Source organism: Fukomys damarensis, unplaced genomic scaffold (genome assembly GCF_012274545.1).
Source record: "Fukomys damarensis isolate Sample0158 unplaced genomic scaffold, DMR_v1.0_HiC HiC_scaffold_30, whole genome shotgun sequence".
In the NCBI taxonomy this organism is placed as follows: Eukaryota; Metazoa; Chordata; class Mammalia; order Rodentia; family Bathyergidae; genus Fukomys; species Fukomys damarensis.
In genome coordinates this window covers 67081108-67102908 of record NW_022900942.1, presented here as the reverse complement: position 1 = coordinate 67102908, position 21801 = coordinate 67081108, and the positions used below count along the sequence as shown (strand labels likewise).

The 21801-nt window shown below is 49.2% G+C and overlaps 1 protein-coding gene across 3 annotated transcripts in view; it reads right to left on the bottom strand.

Moving 5' to 3' along the window:
- The window catches only part of Rab31 (RAB31, member RAS oncogene family), a 78313-nt gene that overhangs the window by 29535 nt on the left and 26977 nt on the right, over window positions 1–21801 (bottom strand). For 2 of the 3 annotated variants that reach the window (XM_010638634.2, XM_010638632.1), the window contains exons 2-3: window positions 12079–12158; window positions 5602–5683 (exon numbers count right to left, since the gene is read on the bottom strand). In XM_010638634.2, coding sequence (XP_010636936.1) covers window positions 5602–5673 — 72 coding nt within the window. In that variant the 5' untranslated portion in view covers window positions 5674–5683; window positions 12079–12158. Of the gene's footprint in view, window positions 1–5601; window positions 5684–12078; window positions 12159–15095; window positions 15132–21801 lie in introns of those variants that run through there. The other variant, XM_010638633.1, reaches the window with a different exon arrangement.

The window sequence follows — 21801 nt, the reverse complement described above, 5'->3', positions numbered from 1 at the left end:
AAGTAGGGCTGGATTTAGCTCAATAGCACCATGCCTGCCTCGCAAGCAGAAGATTTTGAATTCGATCCCTGATACCAAACAAATAAATAAATAAATTTCATTAATGGCTTGATCAATTTTAAGTAGTAACTTCCCTAATATAACTTTGTTTATGGTTCTAATTTACAACATTTAAATATAAAGACTATTTTTTATTCAGATTTTTTTCTCTGAGGTCAGCATTGTGATCCATAAGTGCTTTCCAAACAGATGAAGGACAGCTTGCAACTAGCTCATGGCTTATGATGTAAATCACCCCTTCTAATTTGCGGAGTAGGTAATCCCACTTTAGTTTACAAGTATCACATAATCCTCATCAAAACCCCAGCAGAATTACACAAATGTACAGGCTGATCCTAAAATTCATGTAGATATATGAGGGGCCTGGTAAAATCAAGACAATCTTGAAAAGAAAAACGGAATTGGAGAATTTATACATCCTAGACTCAAAACTTACTATAATGCTACAGTGGCAAGACAATGCAATATTTGCATTATTTATTAAAAATCTAAATCAAAGGAATAGAACTGAGAATCAGAAATGAAAAGCCTCACATGTACGGTGTCAAAGCAACTGATTGCAAAGAATAGTCCTTTTTTTTTTTGCAGTACTGGGGATTAGCCCCAGTGATATTCTACCATGAGATACATCCATAGCCCCCTTACTATTTATTTTTCATTTTAAGACAGAATCTTGTTAAGTTGCCCATGCTGGCCTTGAACTTTCCATCTTCCTGCCTCTGACTCCTGAGTTTCTGGGATTATAGCTATGTACTGTCATTCCTGGCAGGAATAGTCCTTTCAAGAAATCACACGGGGACAACTGAAATAGCCACATACAAAACTAGACTGCATTCCTTCCATACAAAATACACAAAATCCAAAGGATCACAGAACTAAACAAAGAGCTACAGTTACTAAAAACTCTTAGAAGAAAGCATTTAAGTAAATCTGTGTAGCCTCAACTTCATACAATAGTAGAGGGAGTAGAAAATGGTACAGCCTCTTTAGAAAACAGCTTTCAGTTCCTCTAAATGCTAACAGCAGAGTTACTGAATGATCTGTCAATTCTCCTAGATACATACCAAAGACATTAAACAGCACACATCCACACAAAAACTTACACAGAGCACCATTATCTGTAACAGGCAAAAAGTGGAAAGAACAGAACTGTCCACTAACTAATGAATGGACAAACAAAAAAAGTGTATTCACACATTGGAATATTATTTGGTCATAAAAAGGGAAGAAGTACTGATCCACAAGGCATCACAGATGAACCTGGTAACGGTATGCAAAGTGAAAGAAGTGTATCACAAGAAAATCACAGACTGTGTGATTCCATTTAGATGAAAGGTCCAGACTGGGCAACCTAGAGATAGAAAGTAGCTCAGAGTTGGGGAGCTTGCAGGGAAATTGGAGGTCACTACAGATGTGTTCATGGCTTCCTTCTGCAGGGAGCAGAACATTCTGAAATGGGCTGTGGTGAGAGTTGCACAACTTCCAGAACCCAGTGACCCACACACTTGAAGTGGGTGTAATATCTGGGACGCAACTTAGAGCTCAATAAAGATGTTTGTTAAAAAGAAAAGGAGCCCGTATTGCACATACTGATGGTCAACACAGAGACAGCCGGACAGAAACATTTTTCAGTGTACTTAGTTCTAACCACTGAAACCGCAAGATGGATTGTGCAAGGTTCAGCTGTTTCCCCAGCAAACCAGAGAAAGAGGACAAGAAGCACCAGGCCAGAGCTTTGCATGAGTCTAGCCCGGGCGAGGAGGGGCCGGGGAAGGGTTACACACACAAGAAAACAGAGGGCTCCAGACAAGCACAGTGTCACCAGGCTCTTTCCTGCACATTTTCCCAACTCGGGCAGGGACCCCTCTCAGGCAAGAGGAAGTGGTGAATACTACATTTTAAAAGGCATGGAGAGTCAAACATCACTGGTACAGTGTTGGTTTTAACAGGAAGTTCGTGTTGGATGAACTTCCTGGATGGAATAAAAGTCAGGCATAATGACAGGAGGCAGAGGGAGTGTGAAACAAGCTGCCGGTCGGATGAAGACGGCCCTCCACGGCGTGCAGAGCGGGGAGCCCAGTGGGAGCCTCTGCAGATCGGACCTGGGACGCCCTTCACCCTCACCTCTCCAGGAATCAGTCGCCCTACTTCTGCCAACCTTGCTTCTCAGCTCCTCTCGAAAAGGGCACCCGAGTGTCTACCTCCTGACTCCAGCTCAGCCGCCTGCCGTGGTCATTGGGTCCATGGACGTGACCTGCCCACTCCCAGCTGGGCCTCCATCCATCGCAAGAAAACAGCCCAGCAGACCCCACCACACTTTAGCCTGAGGCAGCGCCCCACAGAAAGGGGTCCTCTACTTTTGTAGATCTTCTCCAAGCATGATTTTGTTTTCAGTGCTGGGGATCAAAATCGGGGCCTGATGCATGCTTAGGCAAGCACCCTACTCCTGAGCTAAGCCCAGAGCCCAGCAAGTATGATTATTTTAAAATGGAAATATTTTAAAAATACACACACACAGTCGTGTGTTGATTTTCAGGACTAATAACATTATTTTGCATGTTCAAGTCTTATTTAAGGTTATACTTAGAATTCTGCAATAGCTCTGGATAAAATCAGCTTGACGCCCATGTATTCTTAGTATTTTTTTCATTTTCAATGTTTTATTAGCTTTTCTTTTTCTTTTTCTTTTTTGGTATCATGGATCGAACTCGGGTCCTTGTGCTTGCGAGGCAGGCCACCAAACCGCTGAGCTAAATAAATCCCCGGCTCTTATTAGTTTTTCTTAATTTGAAAAAGAAAAAAAGGATGCTGGTTATAAAGTACACAACTTGGGACACAGCTCTTCATTCTGTCCCTTTTTACCACTGTCCCACAAAATTCTTGCTCAGTGCCGGAAGAAAGTCCACTTCCTACTCTAAGTGTGTGCTCTCCAATTTTATCTTTTAAAAAGCATGAAGTAAAGTTTAATTTCAGAAGTCAGTCCTGTCAGCTCCAGACGCGTTGGCAGAGCTAGCTGAGTTTTTATTCTGACGAAAGAACCACGGATCCTCCCACCGGAGTCCACAACCATCAAGACCCAGGCAGTCGGCCAGGAAAGACAAAAAACTCTGCAACTGACTTTAACCAAGTGATACAAACAATAAGATGATCTCCTTTAATATGAAAAACTTTCAGTTAGGTTGGGAAAATGATACTGCCTCCGTGAATCAGAACAAGAGAACAAAGTCTGAAATTTTTCCAGGATGCTGACATGTTTTAACGGAGTCATATGGATTAGGATTGTGTTTTAAAGCAAAATCAGAATGGTCTGAAAGCACATATCTAGAAAATGAAGACTTCATTTCCTACCTTAAAACTGTATCCAGAATTCTACAGTAGCTCCTGATATACTGGATAAAAGCTGCTTACTCAGCCTATATAGTATGTTACTCGGTTTGTTCTTGGTATTTCTGTCATTTTCAATGTCTTATTAATTTGTGAAATACCAAAAAGAACAGCAATAATAAATTATATAATTTGCCATACAAATCTTCAAACCATCGTTTCTATCATTATGCTCAACGCCCACCATTACTGCTGGATATTGGGATAGAAGAGGTTAATCCTTACATTGTGTATGTGATGAGACAATTTTAATGAGAAGATGAAGATGTTACATCACCCCAGTCTAAACAGGAGAGCAAAGAGGGAAGTCCAAAGGGAGCCAGCTGGGGAAGCAGGTCTTGACACCTAGAAGGGACGTCTCCCCTGCCCATCACAGGTCCTGACCAATGGGAGGTGAAAGGTGGGGCTGGACAGATAAGCCCCTCCCTCTGCCCTGGGACCACCTGCGGTTCAGGCGCATGCTCCTTCAGGTCCGCCCTAGGGCTGGGGGACGGATTAGCCAAAGCCCCCCAGGATGATGGACAGGGACCTGCGGAGCTCCTCCCTCCCACCGCCCTCAGGAGGCCACTCTGGCCACACACAGCTGGGAAAGATCAGCTGGAAGATGGTTAGGCTTTTAAACACACTGTTTTGTAAAGACATTCTCTGTATTACCAGTGAGCCACTGAAAGAAGGAGTGAGGAAGCTCAGGACACAGGGACAGAAGAGGGGCAGAGACACCGAGACTGACTGCTGTGACAAGGAGGAAGAGGAGGATTCTGCTTTCCAAGGGCCACAGAGGACAGAGGCCTACAGAGCAGGAAGCAGGGCACTCGCACTCCTGGTGCACCGGGCACACAGGCCGGGCATGTGCTGAGCACAGTCCTCCTCTGGGGACACAGAAAATGTGCCTTTATATTGTCACTTCGTTAGCCGGAGATACAGTTTAAAATTATAAACCACGAGGAGAGCAGCCGCAGAGTCCACGGAGACGGGCAGGGATCACACAGTCTGATAACTAACGAGACAGAACTAACAGGAGTAGGCACCAGAAACAGCAGGGACTTTATTTTTAGCTCAAACATTAGGCAGTGTCATTACAAGCACCATTACAGCCGACAACAAGCTGCCAAAACAATTGAAAAATTTCCGTCACTGGAGAGATGAGACTCCGCCAGAGGACACGAGCAAGGCCAGCCGAGGACAACCAAATGGGGCCTCTGAGGGCGGGTGGATCAGATGAGCCAAAGCCCCTGTGGACACAGCTCCCACACTCTCCTCAAGTCTGGATCCTAAAAGTGCACACCTGAGACTAGGGCAGTCAGGAAGGTGGCATTTGGGGTCAGGAAGGAGAGAGTTCCACCAATTCTACTCCATAACGACCAGCTCTGATGCATTTCCTCAGGCTGAAAGCCCCAGGTGAAGCTAGCCCTGGGCTATCTCACCTGCCACCCCACTACACTCTGACAACGAGCACTACACTTAGCACATAGATGCCCCCTTGGGATTGCTAGACACGAGCTGCTCAGTAGACAATCTTCTCCATAAATATTTTCAACAAATAAAGAGAGCTAAGTACAAGAGAGACCTCACCGCTGTGAGGCCCAGCACCCATCCTCCCACTGTCAGACTTCCCTTGGGGAACTCAGCTGGCCTGGCTTCTGGCCAGTGGGGCCCGGGCAGGGCTGGTGCCAGCCGCTCCATGGCAAGTGGATCACCAGCTCTACCAGTGGAGGCACTGGGTCCTTGGAACGCCGTGCTGTACCAAGGGCAGGGTAGGCGAGGAGGGACCCAAGCCACCAGGTTGGAACGCAGGCTGTGGACACAGGCCTTACGCTCTCTGCTGCCCACCCCCATGGGGATGCTGAGGTGCTGGGATGAGGTTGGCAGTGGCCTACGGGGCCGACCTTGCCACTCTCAGGGTAAGGAGGGAGGGAGGCGAAGCCCATGGAGGTGCCACCACCACTGACTAGATGGAAAGGAGTAAGAGTCAAGGTGGACACAGAGTGTGTGGGACTTAGCCCTGCCTCGCCACGGGCCTCCCTTCCTCTTCACAGAACCAAAGCTTGAGCGTCCTTCCTGCGTAAGTCATTTCGGATGGGTTCCTGTCCTCCCTGCCAACAGGGTCTTGCCCAATGCCAAGGAGCCTGTGCAACAACTCCAGCACACGGTACTCACCCGCTCCTGCCCAGCGGTGTCCCAGATGAGGAACTTGTGAAGCTCATTTCCACAAGGCACAGTTTTGGTCATGAAAGAGGCCCTGCAAAGAGAGTCAACACCCCATGTTACTGGTGTTCCCCGAGACCCACGGGTTGCATGGGTTCACGTCTTTCCCCCTGCACAGCTCCACGTCTATGCCTAGCCCACAGCCACGAGCAGGAGGGGCGGCTCTCGAGGTGAGGCTGCCCAAAGGCAGTGTAGTGCGGTTCCTGCATTTCTTGGTAGCCCAACTGGAGGCACCAAAACAAAACAAACAAGAATGCGCTCAGAAGACTTCCAGAAACAGCTCCACTTGCTTTGAGGCCACACTCCCAGATCTGAGGGAGAAACGCAACCGCAGCTACTCCAAACTTGCCGTCATGACAGTGCAGAGTGAGAAGGGCAGCTGGCCATAGCTGTGACTACACGGCACACAAAAAAGTAGCCTTGCACACTTACCTACGCCCACTAGTAGGGCGCCACGTCTAAAGTCCAATCTGCCTGCCTGGAAGTCAGGACAGAGTAGGAAACAACAGAAACTGATGCTTTCTCTATTACCAAAAAAACAAAACCAAAAAAAAGGGATCGATTTTAAAGTTTCAATAAATTGTGAAATACTTGATATTTTCTTTTTTGCACACTTCTTCTTACTAAGCATTTTCTCCAAGCTCATGAGAGGTGTAAAAATCCAATACAAGGAACAGTTAGTAGCCTTGACTTCTCTTCTATGAGTTAAAATTTCCCACTCATTAAAAAGTAGCAAGTCTGCCCAGTAGTGTGGGACAACTGGCCCTAAGAAGCCTCCAAAAGTGATGAAATTTAAAAAAAAACGATGGGGTGTTCCAACCAAAAACATTTAATTGGAATTCGATTATGAGGAATCAACCAGGCCACTGAAGAACAGAAATGTTCTTCAGGACAGCTGGCCTGAATGTTTCACGTCAGCCAACATCATGAAGAATGAATCAAAGGCCATGGAGATTTTTCCAGATCTAGATGGAGAGGAAAGAGACAAAACGACCAAAGGCAACAGATGAGTCATCGCTGTGACCAGGATCTGGGGAGGTGGTTTTAAAGCCATCTTTAGGACTCCTGGAGAGGGGCCAGGAGCACAGCCCAGCGCCAAGGGCCTGCCAAGCAGCATGTGCAAGGCCCTGGTTTGATCCTGGCACTGCAGAAATTAAAAAAATAAATATAGGACAACTGGAGAACTTTAGATTGGGACCACATGTGGGAGACCACCAGCGAATCAAACACACCTTCCAGGTATGGTGCCCTGTCCTCACCGCGTTCTCAGGACAGAGGGAGCCAGGGAGCCAGGGTCTGAGGGCCCAAGGGGCCCACTCCATCCAGCGCCTCGTCACAGAACTCCCTGGACTGCGGCCACTCGAAGAGCAAGAGAGGCAGGCCACAGAGGTCCCAGGTGCGAAGGCACCAACCCCGCGACACCCCACAGTGTCCACACAAGCCAGGCGTTTTCCTCAGTGACTTGACCACTGTGGTGAAAGCCAATCTCTTCCTTTGCCTCTGAAAGTGCTGAGAGGAGACATTCCAGAGCACGGGTAAGAGCAAAAGCACCCAAGTGGAGCTTCCTATTTCTCCACTGGAACGCAAGTGCAGATTTCACAAAAACTCAATGTAAAAAAACGAAAATACAGAAGGAAACAAAAACCAGCCATCTCTTGTCACCCACGGTCATTGCTAATAAGTTGGTATATGTCTTCTCAGTATTTTTACACAATGTTGACCCTGAAGATGGATCATACTCTGCATGAACTGTGGTTTCTCCACCTGGCACACTGTGAGCCTCTTCTCACGTCTGCAAGGCAGAACATTCATGCTCTGAAGCGGCAGAGCATTATATGCCATGTTAGGAATTATCCAACAGCCCACTGACGGGCGTTCTGGTTCCAGGTTTTTCACTCTTCCGGCGCCGTGCTTGCACTCACATCTGTGTCCTGGCACACACATGCCTGCCTACACTTAATTCTTCAAAGTGAACAGCCTCTAATTTTCACTGCAGATGCCAGGGGTCCCAGCAACGTGCACTCCTGCGGCCACGATAAAATGGGCTTTTCCCCAGCCGTTAGCTCTCTCTCTCCAATCTTTTCTACTGTGAGAGGCAGAAAATGACATCTCATTCCTGTTTTTCATAACGCTCACTAGAAGTCTGGGTGTCATTGATGGTGCTCTTGTTCATTTGTATTTTCCTTCGGTAAATCCCTTCTGTGACATTCGCTCCCTGTTCAATTTGGGTATTCACTCTTTTCCTACTTATTTTTCAAATAGTTTACACTAACCTTCTGCAATATATTAAAAATAACATTTTCCAGTTAAACATTTGCCCTTTTACTTTTCCTACAGATTTTCCTCCCATAAAAGCACTGGAAATTGTTACATAGATAATAGCTACATCAACTTTTTGTGTTTGTTTTTGCTGTGCTGAAAGCCAAGTTTTCATTCACTCCAGTGTACTCCGGGCACGGGAGAGACACCTCGCTGACCTTGCGCTTCCAAAGTCCTCCTCAGGGTTAGAAATAAAGCTCATGTCTTTCAATATGAGAAGCACAGAATCTTTTTTAGAGCTGGTAGCGGAAAACACAAAAAAACCCAAGTCAAAACCTTCCCTAGACAGGGAAGGGAGGAAAATGTCTAAGAACCAGACTGGGATCCCAGTCATCTTCTGACGGCACAGTCAGGGACTGAGTGAAACCGTCTCGTCTGTGAAAGGAGGCACATGCCAACTCCCTGTCACACACGGGGCTCGTGACAGGGCCCAACAAGGAGCAGACGCCCATGAAACGCCCCCCATCACAGGGAGCTATGAAGAAACGGGTATCGGGAGTAACTACCTCGCGCACACACTCACACTCACACACACAGGGCCACGCAGGAAATAAATCGGAGGCCTGTGCAAGTATCCACAGAAGCAAAACTTAAACTTAAATATCCACTAAATATCATTGCTTTAATGACCACTTAATGGCATAAAATGCACAGTGTAATGCTGAATGAGAAAGAATCAGACACGCAGAGGAAAAGGATTGGAGGAAAATATAGCAGATGTTTTAAACTAATTACCTCTGGAAGACAGATTTATATTTGTACTCGTGATTTTCTTCATTTTCAGGTATTTATCATGAGTATATAATACTTTTTCTTTTTGTTTGTTTGTCTTTTGGAGACAGGGTCTCACTATGCAGCTCAGACTGGCCTCAAACTTGTGGCAATCCTCCTGCTTCAGCCTCCCGATTACAGGGATTACACACCTGGCTATAATACTTCTATAATCAGAAAAATATATTATCTTTATCATGGTTGTGAAGATTACGTGACATCAGAAACCGTTTAAAATATATAAAGTACAAAACAAGATTAATATATATGTGTTCTTATTTTTAGAAAATCTGTTTTTTGAGATCCTGGGTGACACGACTGGCGCCCCCTACTGGCCATCAGCCCAGGCCCTCACCTGTGCCCTGCTTGCTCCATCTCTGACCACAACCCAGACAAGTGAGCTCTGTAATCAGAAAACTGGGACTTAATCTTGGCTCTATCAAGGAAACACATACACAGCCATAATGAAGAGTGAGGAAAACTTTCTGGACTGGGTACTCAGGCTGATGGGTGTCATTAACAGTATGATAAAATCATTCATTAGAAGGCCCACCCTTGCACATTCTGAACTCTATATGCCGGTTCTATAAATGGAATTATATGGGATACAGAATTAGTACAGTCCTGTGGCTTCACTTTTTAACTTTATTCTACCTATTTCCACATGGTTTGAATTTTTTCATAATGAGTATTATAATTAAAAACTATACAACTAACGATATACTATTAGTGCTTTTTAAGATGTTTTAGTTTAACAGAAAAACTGAGCAGAAAGTGCAGTATTTCCATATAGCAGATAATTTTGGGGGGGGTTGAGATAGGGTCTCACTATACAGTTGAGACTGACCTGGAACGCACTATGTAGTCCAGGCTGGTCTCAAACTCACAGCAATCCTCCTGCCTCAGCCTCCTGAGTGCTGGGATTATAGGCGTGAGCCGCCATACCCGGCCTCATTTGGGGGGGGCAGTACTTGGGGATTGAACCCAGGGACTTTACACTGAACTATTTATTTATTTATTTATTTGTTTGTTTTTAGACAGGGCCTCACTAAGACATCAGAGCTGGGCTCAAACTTGAGATCCTCCTGCCTCAGCTTCTCAAAGTATTCTGGGATTACAGTCATGTACTACCATGGCAGGGATGATTTAAAAAAAGAAACCCAAATCACCAAAATGCATTTATTGGAAGAAGCACTGTCAACCGTAGTGCTGTCCACAGTGGCTACCAACACTGACCCTGAAGTCCGCATACACACACAGCTCCTTCCTCACCAGCTGAGCTCATTTCCATCCCTGACCCTGGGCTCGCTATTGCTTAACACATGTTGTACTGGATTGACTGATGGTCATCGTGTAACCCCCAGCTGAACTGAATCAGCGTGGTCGGGGTGTGGAGGACCCACCTGAAGATTGTTACCAATAGCCATAAAAAGGGAACTGGAGGGGAAGATCTGGGCCCGTTGATTTTCTGGGAGAAGGTTGCTGTGGATGGTTTTCCTGTTGGAACTAGGCTGTTCTGGCTGAGGAGGAGCTCAGGACCTTGCTGTCGCTGGGAATGGCTGCTGCTTTCTTCGGCGGAGCTCTGACCTTCACCATGAGCATCACTTCCTGGCTCCAATGTGGATCCCTCAGCCTGGTGGCACAGATCCTTCATCTCATGAGCACAGATTTTCTGGCTTCTGCCACTGGCCTTTGGGCCTTCCAGGTGCAGATCCTCGATATAGACAAGCATGAGACATCGCTCTGGGTTCCAGGCCACTGACTGGACTCTAAGCCTTTAGCTGGACCTGTGTGGGACACTGCTGGGACCCAGGCCCTCAGTTGAATGCTTGGGCTTCTCATGTGCGGTTAATCTCTTGCACTCCTTTGCATTTGACTTTTTGAGTAATTATCATAAAATAACCTTATAAGTTATGTGTCCCGTATTTAATGTATTCCCTCGCCCAATCCTGCTAACTACAACACATGTGTACACCGACCGCAGGCTGTGGTCTCAGCATGCACTGCCTAAAATAAAAAGCATCTCAAAGGAGCACAGATTTGTCATTTTAAATTTTTAAAATAAGTTTAGAAAGTAGTCCTCCATCTTGGGGAACCACGTGTCACAATCTCTTAGAAGTTTTGCTTTTATTGTCAAAAAGCAAACACAAAGCAAAAACTTAAAGAGGGAAACAAAAAGAACACCCGAGACCAGGGAGGAATTCCCCCGTAAGCACCGTCCCTCACCCTCGAGTGGCCATGTCTAGGGACAGCTGTCCTGGGTCCTTCCCGGGTGCGCACCTTGCAAACAGAGACGCGGCTTCCGCGCGGCTCCTTCCGAGGGTGTGGCCCGGTGTGAAGATCAGGTCCGGGCCGAGGCCTCCTCTCCAGCGCCCCAACACCCCAGCTTCGCAGGCGCACCCGACCCATCCGCCCACCGTCCTGCGGAAGCTGGCTCTCCGGGACCAACACTAAGGCCGCCGTCGTCCGGCCTCTGCCTGGGCCTTGTGCCCCGCTGCAGCCAGAGAGCCAGGCCAAGCGGACTGGCGAGCGGAGCACCGGTCTCCAGGCCACACATGAACTGCAGTGCATGCAGCACTCTGGGAGAAGACCCTGAGTGCGTGAGACTGGGCCCTTGGCACCTCAGGACGAGTAAGGAAGGCTGCCTCGGGCTGGAGAATCCCTTGCACGTGGGTTTATTAGCACCTAAGGTGTGCCGGGTGCAGGCCTGGCCACGGGGGTACCAGGACATGTCCTGGTGGAAATGACCAACTGGGGAAAGAGACAATTAAAAAAATAAATAAAATAAAATAAAAACCAGGCCGAGCAGCCCCGCCCAGCATTTCTGTACTGTCACTGACAAGGAACCACCCCTCTGCCCACACAGTGCTCAGGTTTCCCCAAGCAGGCAGACACACGGCTTCCTTCTGCAGAAATAAATCGCTCCTAAAGCTCAGGGAATCTTCAGGGGGAAAACGAGCGAGGCCCAACTTGCAAAGAGTAAGAAGCAAGCATAGCACATTCGGCCAAGGGGGTGCCGGGACAGGAGGAGAGGAGAGGGGAGCACACTGCCCTCGAGGTCAGGGCTGGCGATGGGCCCCCACTCTCCTCCCCTGTGAGCCCTAAGAAGAGCAGAAGGGCTGGTGCTCTTGGACATCAGGAAACGGCCTAGGGCTGCAGCGGGATGAAGGTGGCCTGGAAGAATCAGACTGACGGGGACACTAGCTGGACATACGGCCTGGAGAGCCCTGCGTCCCCAGCCTTCTACTCGTCACTGACTGGGATGATGGCAGTGGCTTGTGAGAGGCTTGGCCACAGCGCCTCCCCAAGGACCCAGACAGGAAGAGCACAGCGACTTACCCGATGGTAGGGCTGATGTTGTGGTCAAAGTGGTCCTGCACGAAGCGGCACACGATGCTGGACTTCCCAACGCCGGTGTCCTAGGAGACAAGGAGGGTGCAGCCGTGAGGATCGGGCCCCGCTCTGACCCGCTGTGAAGACCATGAGGGTCGGGCCCCACTCGGACCTGCTGTGAAGACGCCCAGAGCACAGGATGGGGCGGAAGAACGGGAGAGGTGGCTCTCACCAGTCTTTTCTATAATTTACTTGTGTTGCTTTCACAGAAAGCAGAAGCATGGTAAAGCTAAGTTCCAGAAACACATTCCACTTATACCCAACAGTTAACCTAGTGCGAGCATGCTCACAGCACCTGTATTTCCAGAAACCTGGAAACGGGGGATGTGGTTCAGGGACTACACAGAGCAACACATTGCGTTGGTAGAAACAGAATTGATTTTGTTCAAAACTTTATCAGCACTCAAAAAAACACAGTCTGTTTCTCTAAGTATCACCCTGTAAGACAATGAATTTTAATCTCTGTACTTCTAATGTTTCCTCTTTAGACTCTGACGGTTGGATAATAACCTCCAGTTTTGCTTAAGCCTCTGAAGGTCTCATCTCAAATCTTTTTCTGTTTGACAATTCTCTAAAACAGATTAGGACAGTGGTCCAGGTACACATTGGAAACTGAATACATGTGTTTATTTCCACTGCTTTCCTAAACGTTTGCAAAGTAGTTTAGGAAATAAAAGACTCCAATTCTCAAAGAGACGGAAGAGAGCACCCCCAAGAAGTGGTACTGGGCAGATGCAGGAGGATGGGCACTGCCCGAGACAGAGGTGGCAGAACCCAAGGGCCAGCAAGGAGGGAGGCAGTGGACAGCAAGGCCCCGGTGCCTGCGCATGCCAGGAAACAAGGGCCCTCTGTGGGCTGCACACAGGCTTACCCTGGAGCCCCGGGAAGAAATGGGAAGATTATCCTCCAGGAAACCCAGGCTTGGAAACACCACCACACGAGGGGCAGGGCGGGGGGCTGTCCCCTGAGCAGTATAAGCCCAGATAGAAGCAGTGGGGCTTCCCTCTGGGTAGAGAAAAAAAATCTCAAAAATCTAGCATTAGGGTCTCCAACTAAAGGCCATGTGTGTGCCGTACACAAGGCACAGCGCAAATGGGGCTTTCAATCTGCATTTCAGTCTTTTACAAATAAATACTCAGCTAAGAGAACTCAGACCTTGATACCCACCAGAAAAAGAACAGGGGCTGATTTAAAAGACCATTCAGGAAATAAGAACAATCACTTAGAAATTAAACCACTAACAGTAGAAATTAAAATTCTGCAAAAGAGAAATTTAGAAAATCACAGAGTAGCCCAAGGTCCATCAAAGCCACTGCCCCCAGGAGGTAAAAGCTACTCTTCCAAGACATGGTGGGAGACAGATACGAGATTCAGACTTTCAGGCTTTCTCAGCACAGAAACATCTTGCTAGTGTGTTCGTATCTCAAAGAATCACAGAGACCTTCGGAGATGAATCAGCAACAGAGACACGGACATATTTAGCAAGGGAAGGAAAAACAGTACTGTCTTTCTCTTGAATTACAAAAAAAGCCAAAAGACCAAGGAGATAATGTTGAAACTTTGGAGAAACGTGTTTTTCTTCAGACACTGAAATATGAGATGAAATTGGAAATCCCGACCTGCGGTCCGGATTCTTCACATTCCCTCTGGTTCCTGTGACACTGGGAGGGACGGTCCCGCTCCCGCAGGCCAAGGCACCCACCCGGCCTGTCACACATCATCCCTGAGCAGGCTCGGGCCTCATGTATGTCCAGGGGAGAGTTCATCCCAGGCACCCTTGCCCACGCCACCCCGAATGATGGGCCAGGGATGCCCCTGCTCCCCAACATGAACCAGTGTCCCCTGGCGCCTCCAGAGGGTGAGCTGCTTCACAAGCTGCTGGGTGTGGCAGGGCCTCCTGGGCTCGTTCTTTGCTCCTGAGTCACCAGCAGGTCCCCGGCCACCCTCCCCTCTGCCTCCAGCTGCTGTTCTGGAGTCTGTCCAAGTACCCCACCCAAGCAAGGGCTCCGCTCCAAACGAGCGACCCAAGTCCCTGAGCAGCCAGCAGAGCCAGCCTGCAAGGTAAGGTCAACCCTCGAGCAGCCCTGTGTGGCGAACAGCCACAAGCTACTTAGTTTCCCAGCGCTACTCGCCTTCTCCAACTGGCTCGGCTTCTAGAGTAGTTGGTGCAGCAAGCCGTGCTGGACTCGGACCGAACCACCAGCCACTGTGCCCAGCCTCTCTGCCTCTCTCTCTCTCTCTCCTTCCTTCCTTTCTTTTTTTCTTTCTTTCAAACAAATTATCAGCACTTCTCTCTCATACACTTAACAGGAAAAAGATACCAGGACAAATGGATAGACATTTTTGGTTTGTTTCAAAAAGGGAAATATTCTTGGAAAGAGCAGCACCAAAGAATGCTGCCTGACCCGTGTCTGCAGCCTGGGACAGGGCTCTGTGCCGCTCGCTGTTCCCGGGCCGGCCGCCAGGGGAGGACCTGCCCACACCAGCCGAGAGCCGGCGCCCTGGGCGCTGCGACTTCCCTTTCCTGTGGCAGCCTGTTGGGACTGGGACCCACACAACACAGGAGAGGCCCAGGGAGTCACGAGGCCACAGGAGAGAAAAGAGGGGGGAGCAGGCAATAGCGGGCCTCGGGCAAACGGGGAGAAGGCGGGTGAGGGGCCCCTGCGCCCGGTTTGGAAGCCACTTTGTTTCCGGTGGCCTTGCACGGATGCAGGCTCGTGCCTGTGCGCTCTTTCCCTCTATAAGATTCAGAGACTTTCACGGCTCCTCTCGACCAGTCCTCTGGTTTTGCAAGAGGAAGCTGTGCAACTTCCTGAAGGTCACACGCTGGCAGAGTCAAAACCAAATGTCCCCGCACCCCGTCAGGTCCTCTCAGGGCACCTCCCTGCCAAGCGCAAATTACTCCAATGATAAACCCAGTTCCCAGAACTCACAGACCTCTTCAGAGTGCTTTCTGGTCTCACCTTGAGCCGCTCCAGTCCCATGCAGCCTGGTATTCAGAGGACAGAGCTGCCGTGATGTGAACAATAATGAAAGGGGAACAGGGACCAGAGCCGTTCTGACTGCCCAGCCTGGGAGCAGACTCCGCGGAAGCCTCCTGGGGGTCACTGACACCTCCCCCTTTCTCTTCCGTGTGGCCGGCACCGAATATGTACCTAGGCCGAGCAGTCAGTTCCCACCTGCTAACTGGGGTCCAGAGCCCTGAGCTGCTCTCCTGCCCCCGGTACAACCCTCAGGAAGCAACCACGGTTATATCAATCCCTGCTGTTCAGATTGCTGCATTTATGAATCACATGTAAACCTGTGACTGTGAAATCAGGACACAGACTTCGGGCTGCTGCCTTATGCAACCCGAGGAGGCACCACCTGTTGGTGAAAGCCAAGCCTACATCCATCCTTCGTCCCAGGACTACAGCAACGCTACCACCCTCCTGCCCCTCCAGGTAAAGAAGCCTAACCCAGCAAAGGCACTGCTGCTACCTGGTCCTGCTCCCACGTGGCCCCTGCAAGTGAACCCCTCACACAGCATCTCGCTGAACCCGAAAAGAGGCTCAAAACCTCCTCAGCCAGCTCTGCAGGGACCCTGTGGAGATCAAGGCCACACCAAGAAGAAACTGCTGTCCTCCCTGGTCACTCTAATCTCACAGCGCTCAACATACCGCCACCGACACCTCCACTCCAAATTCAAGAAGTGCTGCTCCTCTGAGCCTGTGGAGATCGCTGCAGGGGAACTAATAGGACGTCCCCTGCTGACAGCATTATCTATCAGTACACCTCTGCTGGAGAAAAGCAAGTGACTGACTATACCAGGACCACAGCCCCAGGAATTCCATTCCCAATAATGTAACGAGAGAAGAAAAATTGAGCAGAAATAATTCATTGCAGCATGATTTATAAAAATGAGAAATGATCGAAATAAATGAATTATAAATAAAAAATGAATTATAGCATATACAATAATCTTTTAAATGCTGATTTTATTTCCACCACAGGTGTGAAAGAGGCAGAATGTGATTGGTCCAGAGCTCACAGATGCTTCTTGACGCAGAATGTGGTCCTGATAAACCCATCCCAAGTTGAAAATACTGTAAAGAAAAAATGCACAAACATACAATCCATTGGTGAATAATATATTATTCCTGAATAATAATATTAATCCTGGTTTAATACCTACCCTACCCAATATCATAGTGTATCCCGGCTTACCTTACCTTTCCTCAAATGCCAAGGTCAAGTCCACTGACCTACAATGGGTCAAAACTCGTCTCACACAAAGCCTGTCTCACAATACAGCACTGAATATCTCAGGTCACTTCTTGAGTACTGCGTTGGAAGTGAAGACAGAACTGTTGTGCCTCATGGCAAAAGCGGAAGTCAAGCTGCCATAAATCGGGGACCCTCTGTCTGCCACTGGGGAGCACCTGGCAATCCCAGCACCTTCTCTGCAAGAATGTCTGTAGTTTCTGTTCTACACGGTCATCCACGTAGTTACATGTTCAGGTTTGCAGCCTGACCTCTGTAAAGTCCACACACCGGCCTGATGGGGGCTACCCCATCCCAGATGAGGACACTGGGTTTGGTGCAGGGGCACAGCGTGGGCAGCTGGCCCCAGCAGATGCCCGGGGCAGCACTTGGCAGGACTTGGAAGGCGTGAGTCTGAATGTTCTGCAGCAGCCTGCTCTCCAGGCTGTGAGAAAGGGAAGCCACTGCCCTGGCTTTACCTGACAAAGTCTATTCAGTGACTTAAGCCCTCGTGGTAAACTCCAAATTGGCAAATGAAGTTGGTATGAATAAAGAGCAACTGCATGATAATTCGATCTAAGAACCAGTATCTAGGGAAGGCAGCAGCGGGCGTCCTCCTCCCTTCCTCGATCAGGTGACTGCTCACCCCACACATACAGTCCCAGCATTCTCAGCCCCATCCACAGCAAAGGCCAGAGCCACGGATGCCCAGTCTTGGGCCTGACTCTCCAAAACTTAAGGAAAACTTCCTGCCAAGTGTGGTGGCACACGCTTGTAATCCCAGCACTCTGGGAGGCTGAGGCAGGAGGATTCCAAATTCAAGCTGGGCAATTTAGCATGGCTCTCCAAATAAGAAAATAAATAAACGGCTAAGGAAGTAGCTCAGTGCAAAGGCCCTTGGTTTAATTCCCAGTACTGCAAAAATCAAAACAAAACCTCTTTCTTTCATCAGTAGCCCACTCCAGGTATTTCACCATAGCAATGTGAAGCTGACCAATACACAGTGGTGAGCAGAAACTGCCTTCCACACTGCCAGGTCTCACAGCTCGCCGCTGGCAGGCGGAAGAGCTAGTGACGAGCAGATGCGCAAACGGCCCAGGCAGGGAGCTCATCTGCGCAAGCCGGAAGCCGGGGCAGCCCGAGCCCAGTGCACAGGCGTGGGAGAAGGCGGCAGAGAGAGGAAAAGGACTCTGAGGGGACATCGGATGAGCTTCAAAGTCCACGCCCGAGCTGTCCCCGCTTCCTGGGGCCTGGCTGCCCCCGCCTGGGGCTCCCATAGTGCCCTGTCCCTCGTTGCCCCCCCTTCCCACTCCGATGTCTGACCCCGCCCCTAACCCAAGGGGAAGTGGCCCCAGGGTTCCACAGGGGTCCACAGGTGAGTCCCAGCCACAGACCCCGGCATCGGCCCCACCTTCTTGCTTTTCCCATAGGCGCTCAAGTGCCCGCTGTCCACACCTCCACATAACAACGAGCTGCTCTGCCATCCTGGGTGGGGAGCGACAAACCACGCAGCAGCGTCTCTGGCCTAGGAGAGGCGCCTCGCAGCCCCCAGGAAAGGTGGCCATGCCTGAAGTTGGGGCCTTGGCGACACCGAAGTCCCTCTGCCTGGCCACACTGCAGGCCGCCTCTGCTGCACGACCGGAGGCCAAGATCACAGTTTGCAGAGCCTGCCACACACGCACACAGTTCAGGTTAGACTTCAAATTGCACAAAGCTATGTGCGGCATCTCACCTGCCAGGGAGTGTGCCCTTCTACATTTCAAGGAAAGCGACTGCGCTGCGAGAGACAGACGCTGGCCCAACGTGGGAGGGAATCATCATCCCTGCTCCTTCGCTGGGAGCCTTCGGCCTGTTTATGTTTTGAGCTAGGGAGCAACAACACGCGTCCCCAGCCGACTCTCTCCCAGTCAGGCAGGAAGATCGAAGTTAGACTGAGGTGACCTGGCAGGAAGCCAACAGATGATAATCTGCTCAGACGAACCAACAGAAACTTTCTCCACTTAGTGGCTGGGATGATGGCAGAGACCAGAAAACTTCTGCAAACTGCAGCTCTGCCCTCATCTGATCCCACGAGCAAGCAGAGTGGCCTGTTTGGAACGAGCTTGCCTGTCGTGAGTCTGGTGCTTCATCCAAACTGCCCCCAAATCGGCACCAGGAATCTATTCTGGGCCTCTGCCTGCCCCCTCCAGGAAAGGGCTGGCACCCCAGAATGTGTGTCCAGTAGCCCTGCATGGCCAGGTTTGCGTTTTTACCCCCAGGCAGGCTCCTTCTAGGTTCTCAAAGTGTAAGCACAACCATTCACACTGGGTCACCAGGACAGGACAGCACAGCCTCCTGCCATTCTGCTGACCTCGGAAAAGAGCTGTGGAGCCCCAGCTTCCTCCTGGTCTCAGACCCAGGAGTGCAGGCTGCAGCCTCCTGTGTTTTCCCTGCTCACGGCTCCAGGGCCCACGCTGCACCACTCTCACCTCCACAAAACCCGAATGAGCCTCCTTCCTTCCCTTTCTGTCATGCAAAGCCTGTTTGTCAGCCACTGTGTCCTCTGGGGCTCCGTTTCAGGACAGCGAGACCATGCAGTTAGCAGGGAGAAGAAAGAGGGCTCCCAGCCAGGTCCCCAGCGAGCTTCCCGGCCCATCCTGGGCCCCCACAGGGACAGCACCTGCTCTAGGAAGTAAGAGCCTCCTCGGACTCCCCTGCGCACTCCCAGCACAGAAACCACTCTTCCCGGGGAGACCCAGGTCGGCAGCCACTCTGGGGAACGACTTTTACAAACCTTGATCCTGATGGCTTTACCCACTTAGTTATTCCTGCTCCCTTCCAGTTTCACGATGAGACCCCAAGAGACCGAGACACATCTTAGAAAACACTGACAAAATCAGGACAGAGCACAGCCTGAAGAGAGGGAATGTGTGGAAAGGGCAAGTGATGGACCCAGCTGTCCCGAAGTTCCCTTCTCAGGCAGCAGAAGTCTGCCGGGTCACAGCTGGCTCAGGGTCGAAGGCACAGAATCTAAATCTCCTTCCGGGCATCTCTGTAAAAGGAGGCAAAAGCGTCCCGACTTGTGGAGGGTCGCTGTGAAGATTACATAAGCTGTGTGCAGCACAGTGCCAGCAAGCGACAAGGCTCAGCAGCTGCTAACCACCATCAAGGTGGCCACACAGTCACAGAAGAGGAGCAAGCTTCTGAGCAGCATGGTGCTGTGGGAATGGAGAACACAGAGACCCAGCCAGTGAAACAGGCCGTATGCAAATCTGCAGTGACATCTTTATTTTTAAAATAACCATTTGTGTAATCACAAGCACAGGCGTGAAACAGTTCCCTAAAAAAACAACAAAGAAAAAACCAAAACAGGGGCTGGGGATTTAGCTCAGTGGTGCTGCCTCCTGCCTCACAAGAGCAAGAACCTGAGTTCGATTCCTGGTACTGCAAAACCAAACCAAACCGAACGGAGGCCCATCACCGTGGTCACCTTCGCGTCTGGCCTGCTCCTCTGAATGTCACACCATGCTCTCCTCAGGTAGTTCTCCAGTGTTGGCAGCTCTGACCCGGGTGGTGGGTCAGGGCCCAAGGCTGTGCTCTCCTCTAGGTGTGTCTGCGTCCATGGACCTCTTAGACCCTGCCATCCTTTCCCCACCCTCTGACCGTCACCTGCATCAGATTCCTGGCACTGCTCAGGAGGAAGCTCCGGGAGATGACACCACCCTGGGCCTTCCCTGGATGCCGCTGACCTGGGGCCGTGTTCAGTGGGAAGGAAGCACCCAGTACTGACCACCTACAGCCCCGGTGCGCCAGGGACTGATCACGCGCACGTGATGGCATCAGGCGTGTCTACAGGGGGACGACTCTCAATGTGACACCGAACGCCCTGGTGGAGTCAGGGCTCCCCCGGTGCCTTGCAGTCACCGCCTCTCCCTTGGGCCCCACCAGGCCCTGGCGGTCAGATTTCTGCCCCCGAGGGGTCACCCATTCTAGAAATTTCACACAAATGGAACCACACAGTCTGTGGCCTTTTGTGTCTAGTTTCTTTCATCCGACTTAACATTCTCAACCTTCGTCCACAAAGTATCGGCATTTCCTTCCCTTCTGCCTGAGTAACATTCCATGGCATGTGTGTCTCTCCGCTCCTTGTTAATGGGCTTTGGGGTGACTTCCATGTTATTGGCTGTTATGCCAGGGCTGCTAGGCACGTGAAAGTATTTGTTTACGTCTCTGTTTTCAATCATGTGGTGTACACCTAGGAGTAGAATTGCTGGGGCATGCAATTCTGTGTTTAACTCTTTGAGGAACCATGAAATCACTCTTTTCCACAAAGGCAGCGTCCCTGGAGCCTTCCACCAAACATCCAGTTTCCCCACAGCCTCACCAACGTTATTTTAAATTACATCCATCCACGCAGATGGGAAGTGGTAGTTCACTGTGGTTTTAATTCTCCAATGATTAATGAGGTCAAAGCATCTTTTCATGTGATTGCTGGCCTTTTCTGTGTGTGGAAAAAGGGCTGTTCAAATTCTTTGCTCATTTTTAATTGAGTAGTTTGTCTTTTTGTGTTGAATTGTAAGTGTACCCATCCAGACATTCAATCTCCATTGAACATTTGATTTGAAAATATTTCTGCCTGTTCTACAGGTTGTCTTTTCACCTTCTTACTAATGTCCTTTGATGCATAGATTTTAATTTTGATGAGGTACAGTTAGGTGGTCCTCTCATTTTGCATGGCTTGGTTGTCATACCTAAGAATCCACTGCCAAGTTCAAAGTCATGATGATTTCACCCTGTATGTGTCCTTTATAAGTTTTATAGATTTAGCTCTTTAAAATCTAAGGAATTCAACCTAAACATGCGAACATCCATTTGTTCCAGCATCATTCCTTAAAAACACTATTTCCCCCCTAATAAAGGATAGTAGCACTTTTGTTTAAAAAAAAAAAATCAGCCAGCCATAGTTGCATGGTGTTATTTACGAACACTTAATTCCATTCCACTGGTCCTTATGCCTTGTCTTTACACCAGCACCATACTATTTTGATTACTATATCTTAGTTTTTAAATAGGGAAACATGGCTGGGTGTGGAGGTACATGTTTATAATCTCAGCACTCGGGAGGCTGAAACGGAGAATCATCCTAAGTTCAAGGCCAGCCTGGGCTTCACAGTGAGTTCAAATCCAGCCTGAACTACATAGTGAGACCCTGTCTCAAACAAACAAAACATTTAAATTGGGAAACATGAGTCCTCCAATTTGTTATTTTTTGAGATTATTTTGGGTATTCAGGGCCTCTTGAAATTTTGTATGTATTCTATTTCTGTAAAAAGGGCCTTTGGAATTTGATTGTTAATTGTACTGAATCTGTTGATCGCTTTAATAATGCCACATGGACTTATTAAATTAATGACTTTCAATTCATGAACAGGGGTATATTTCCATTTA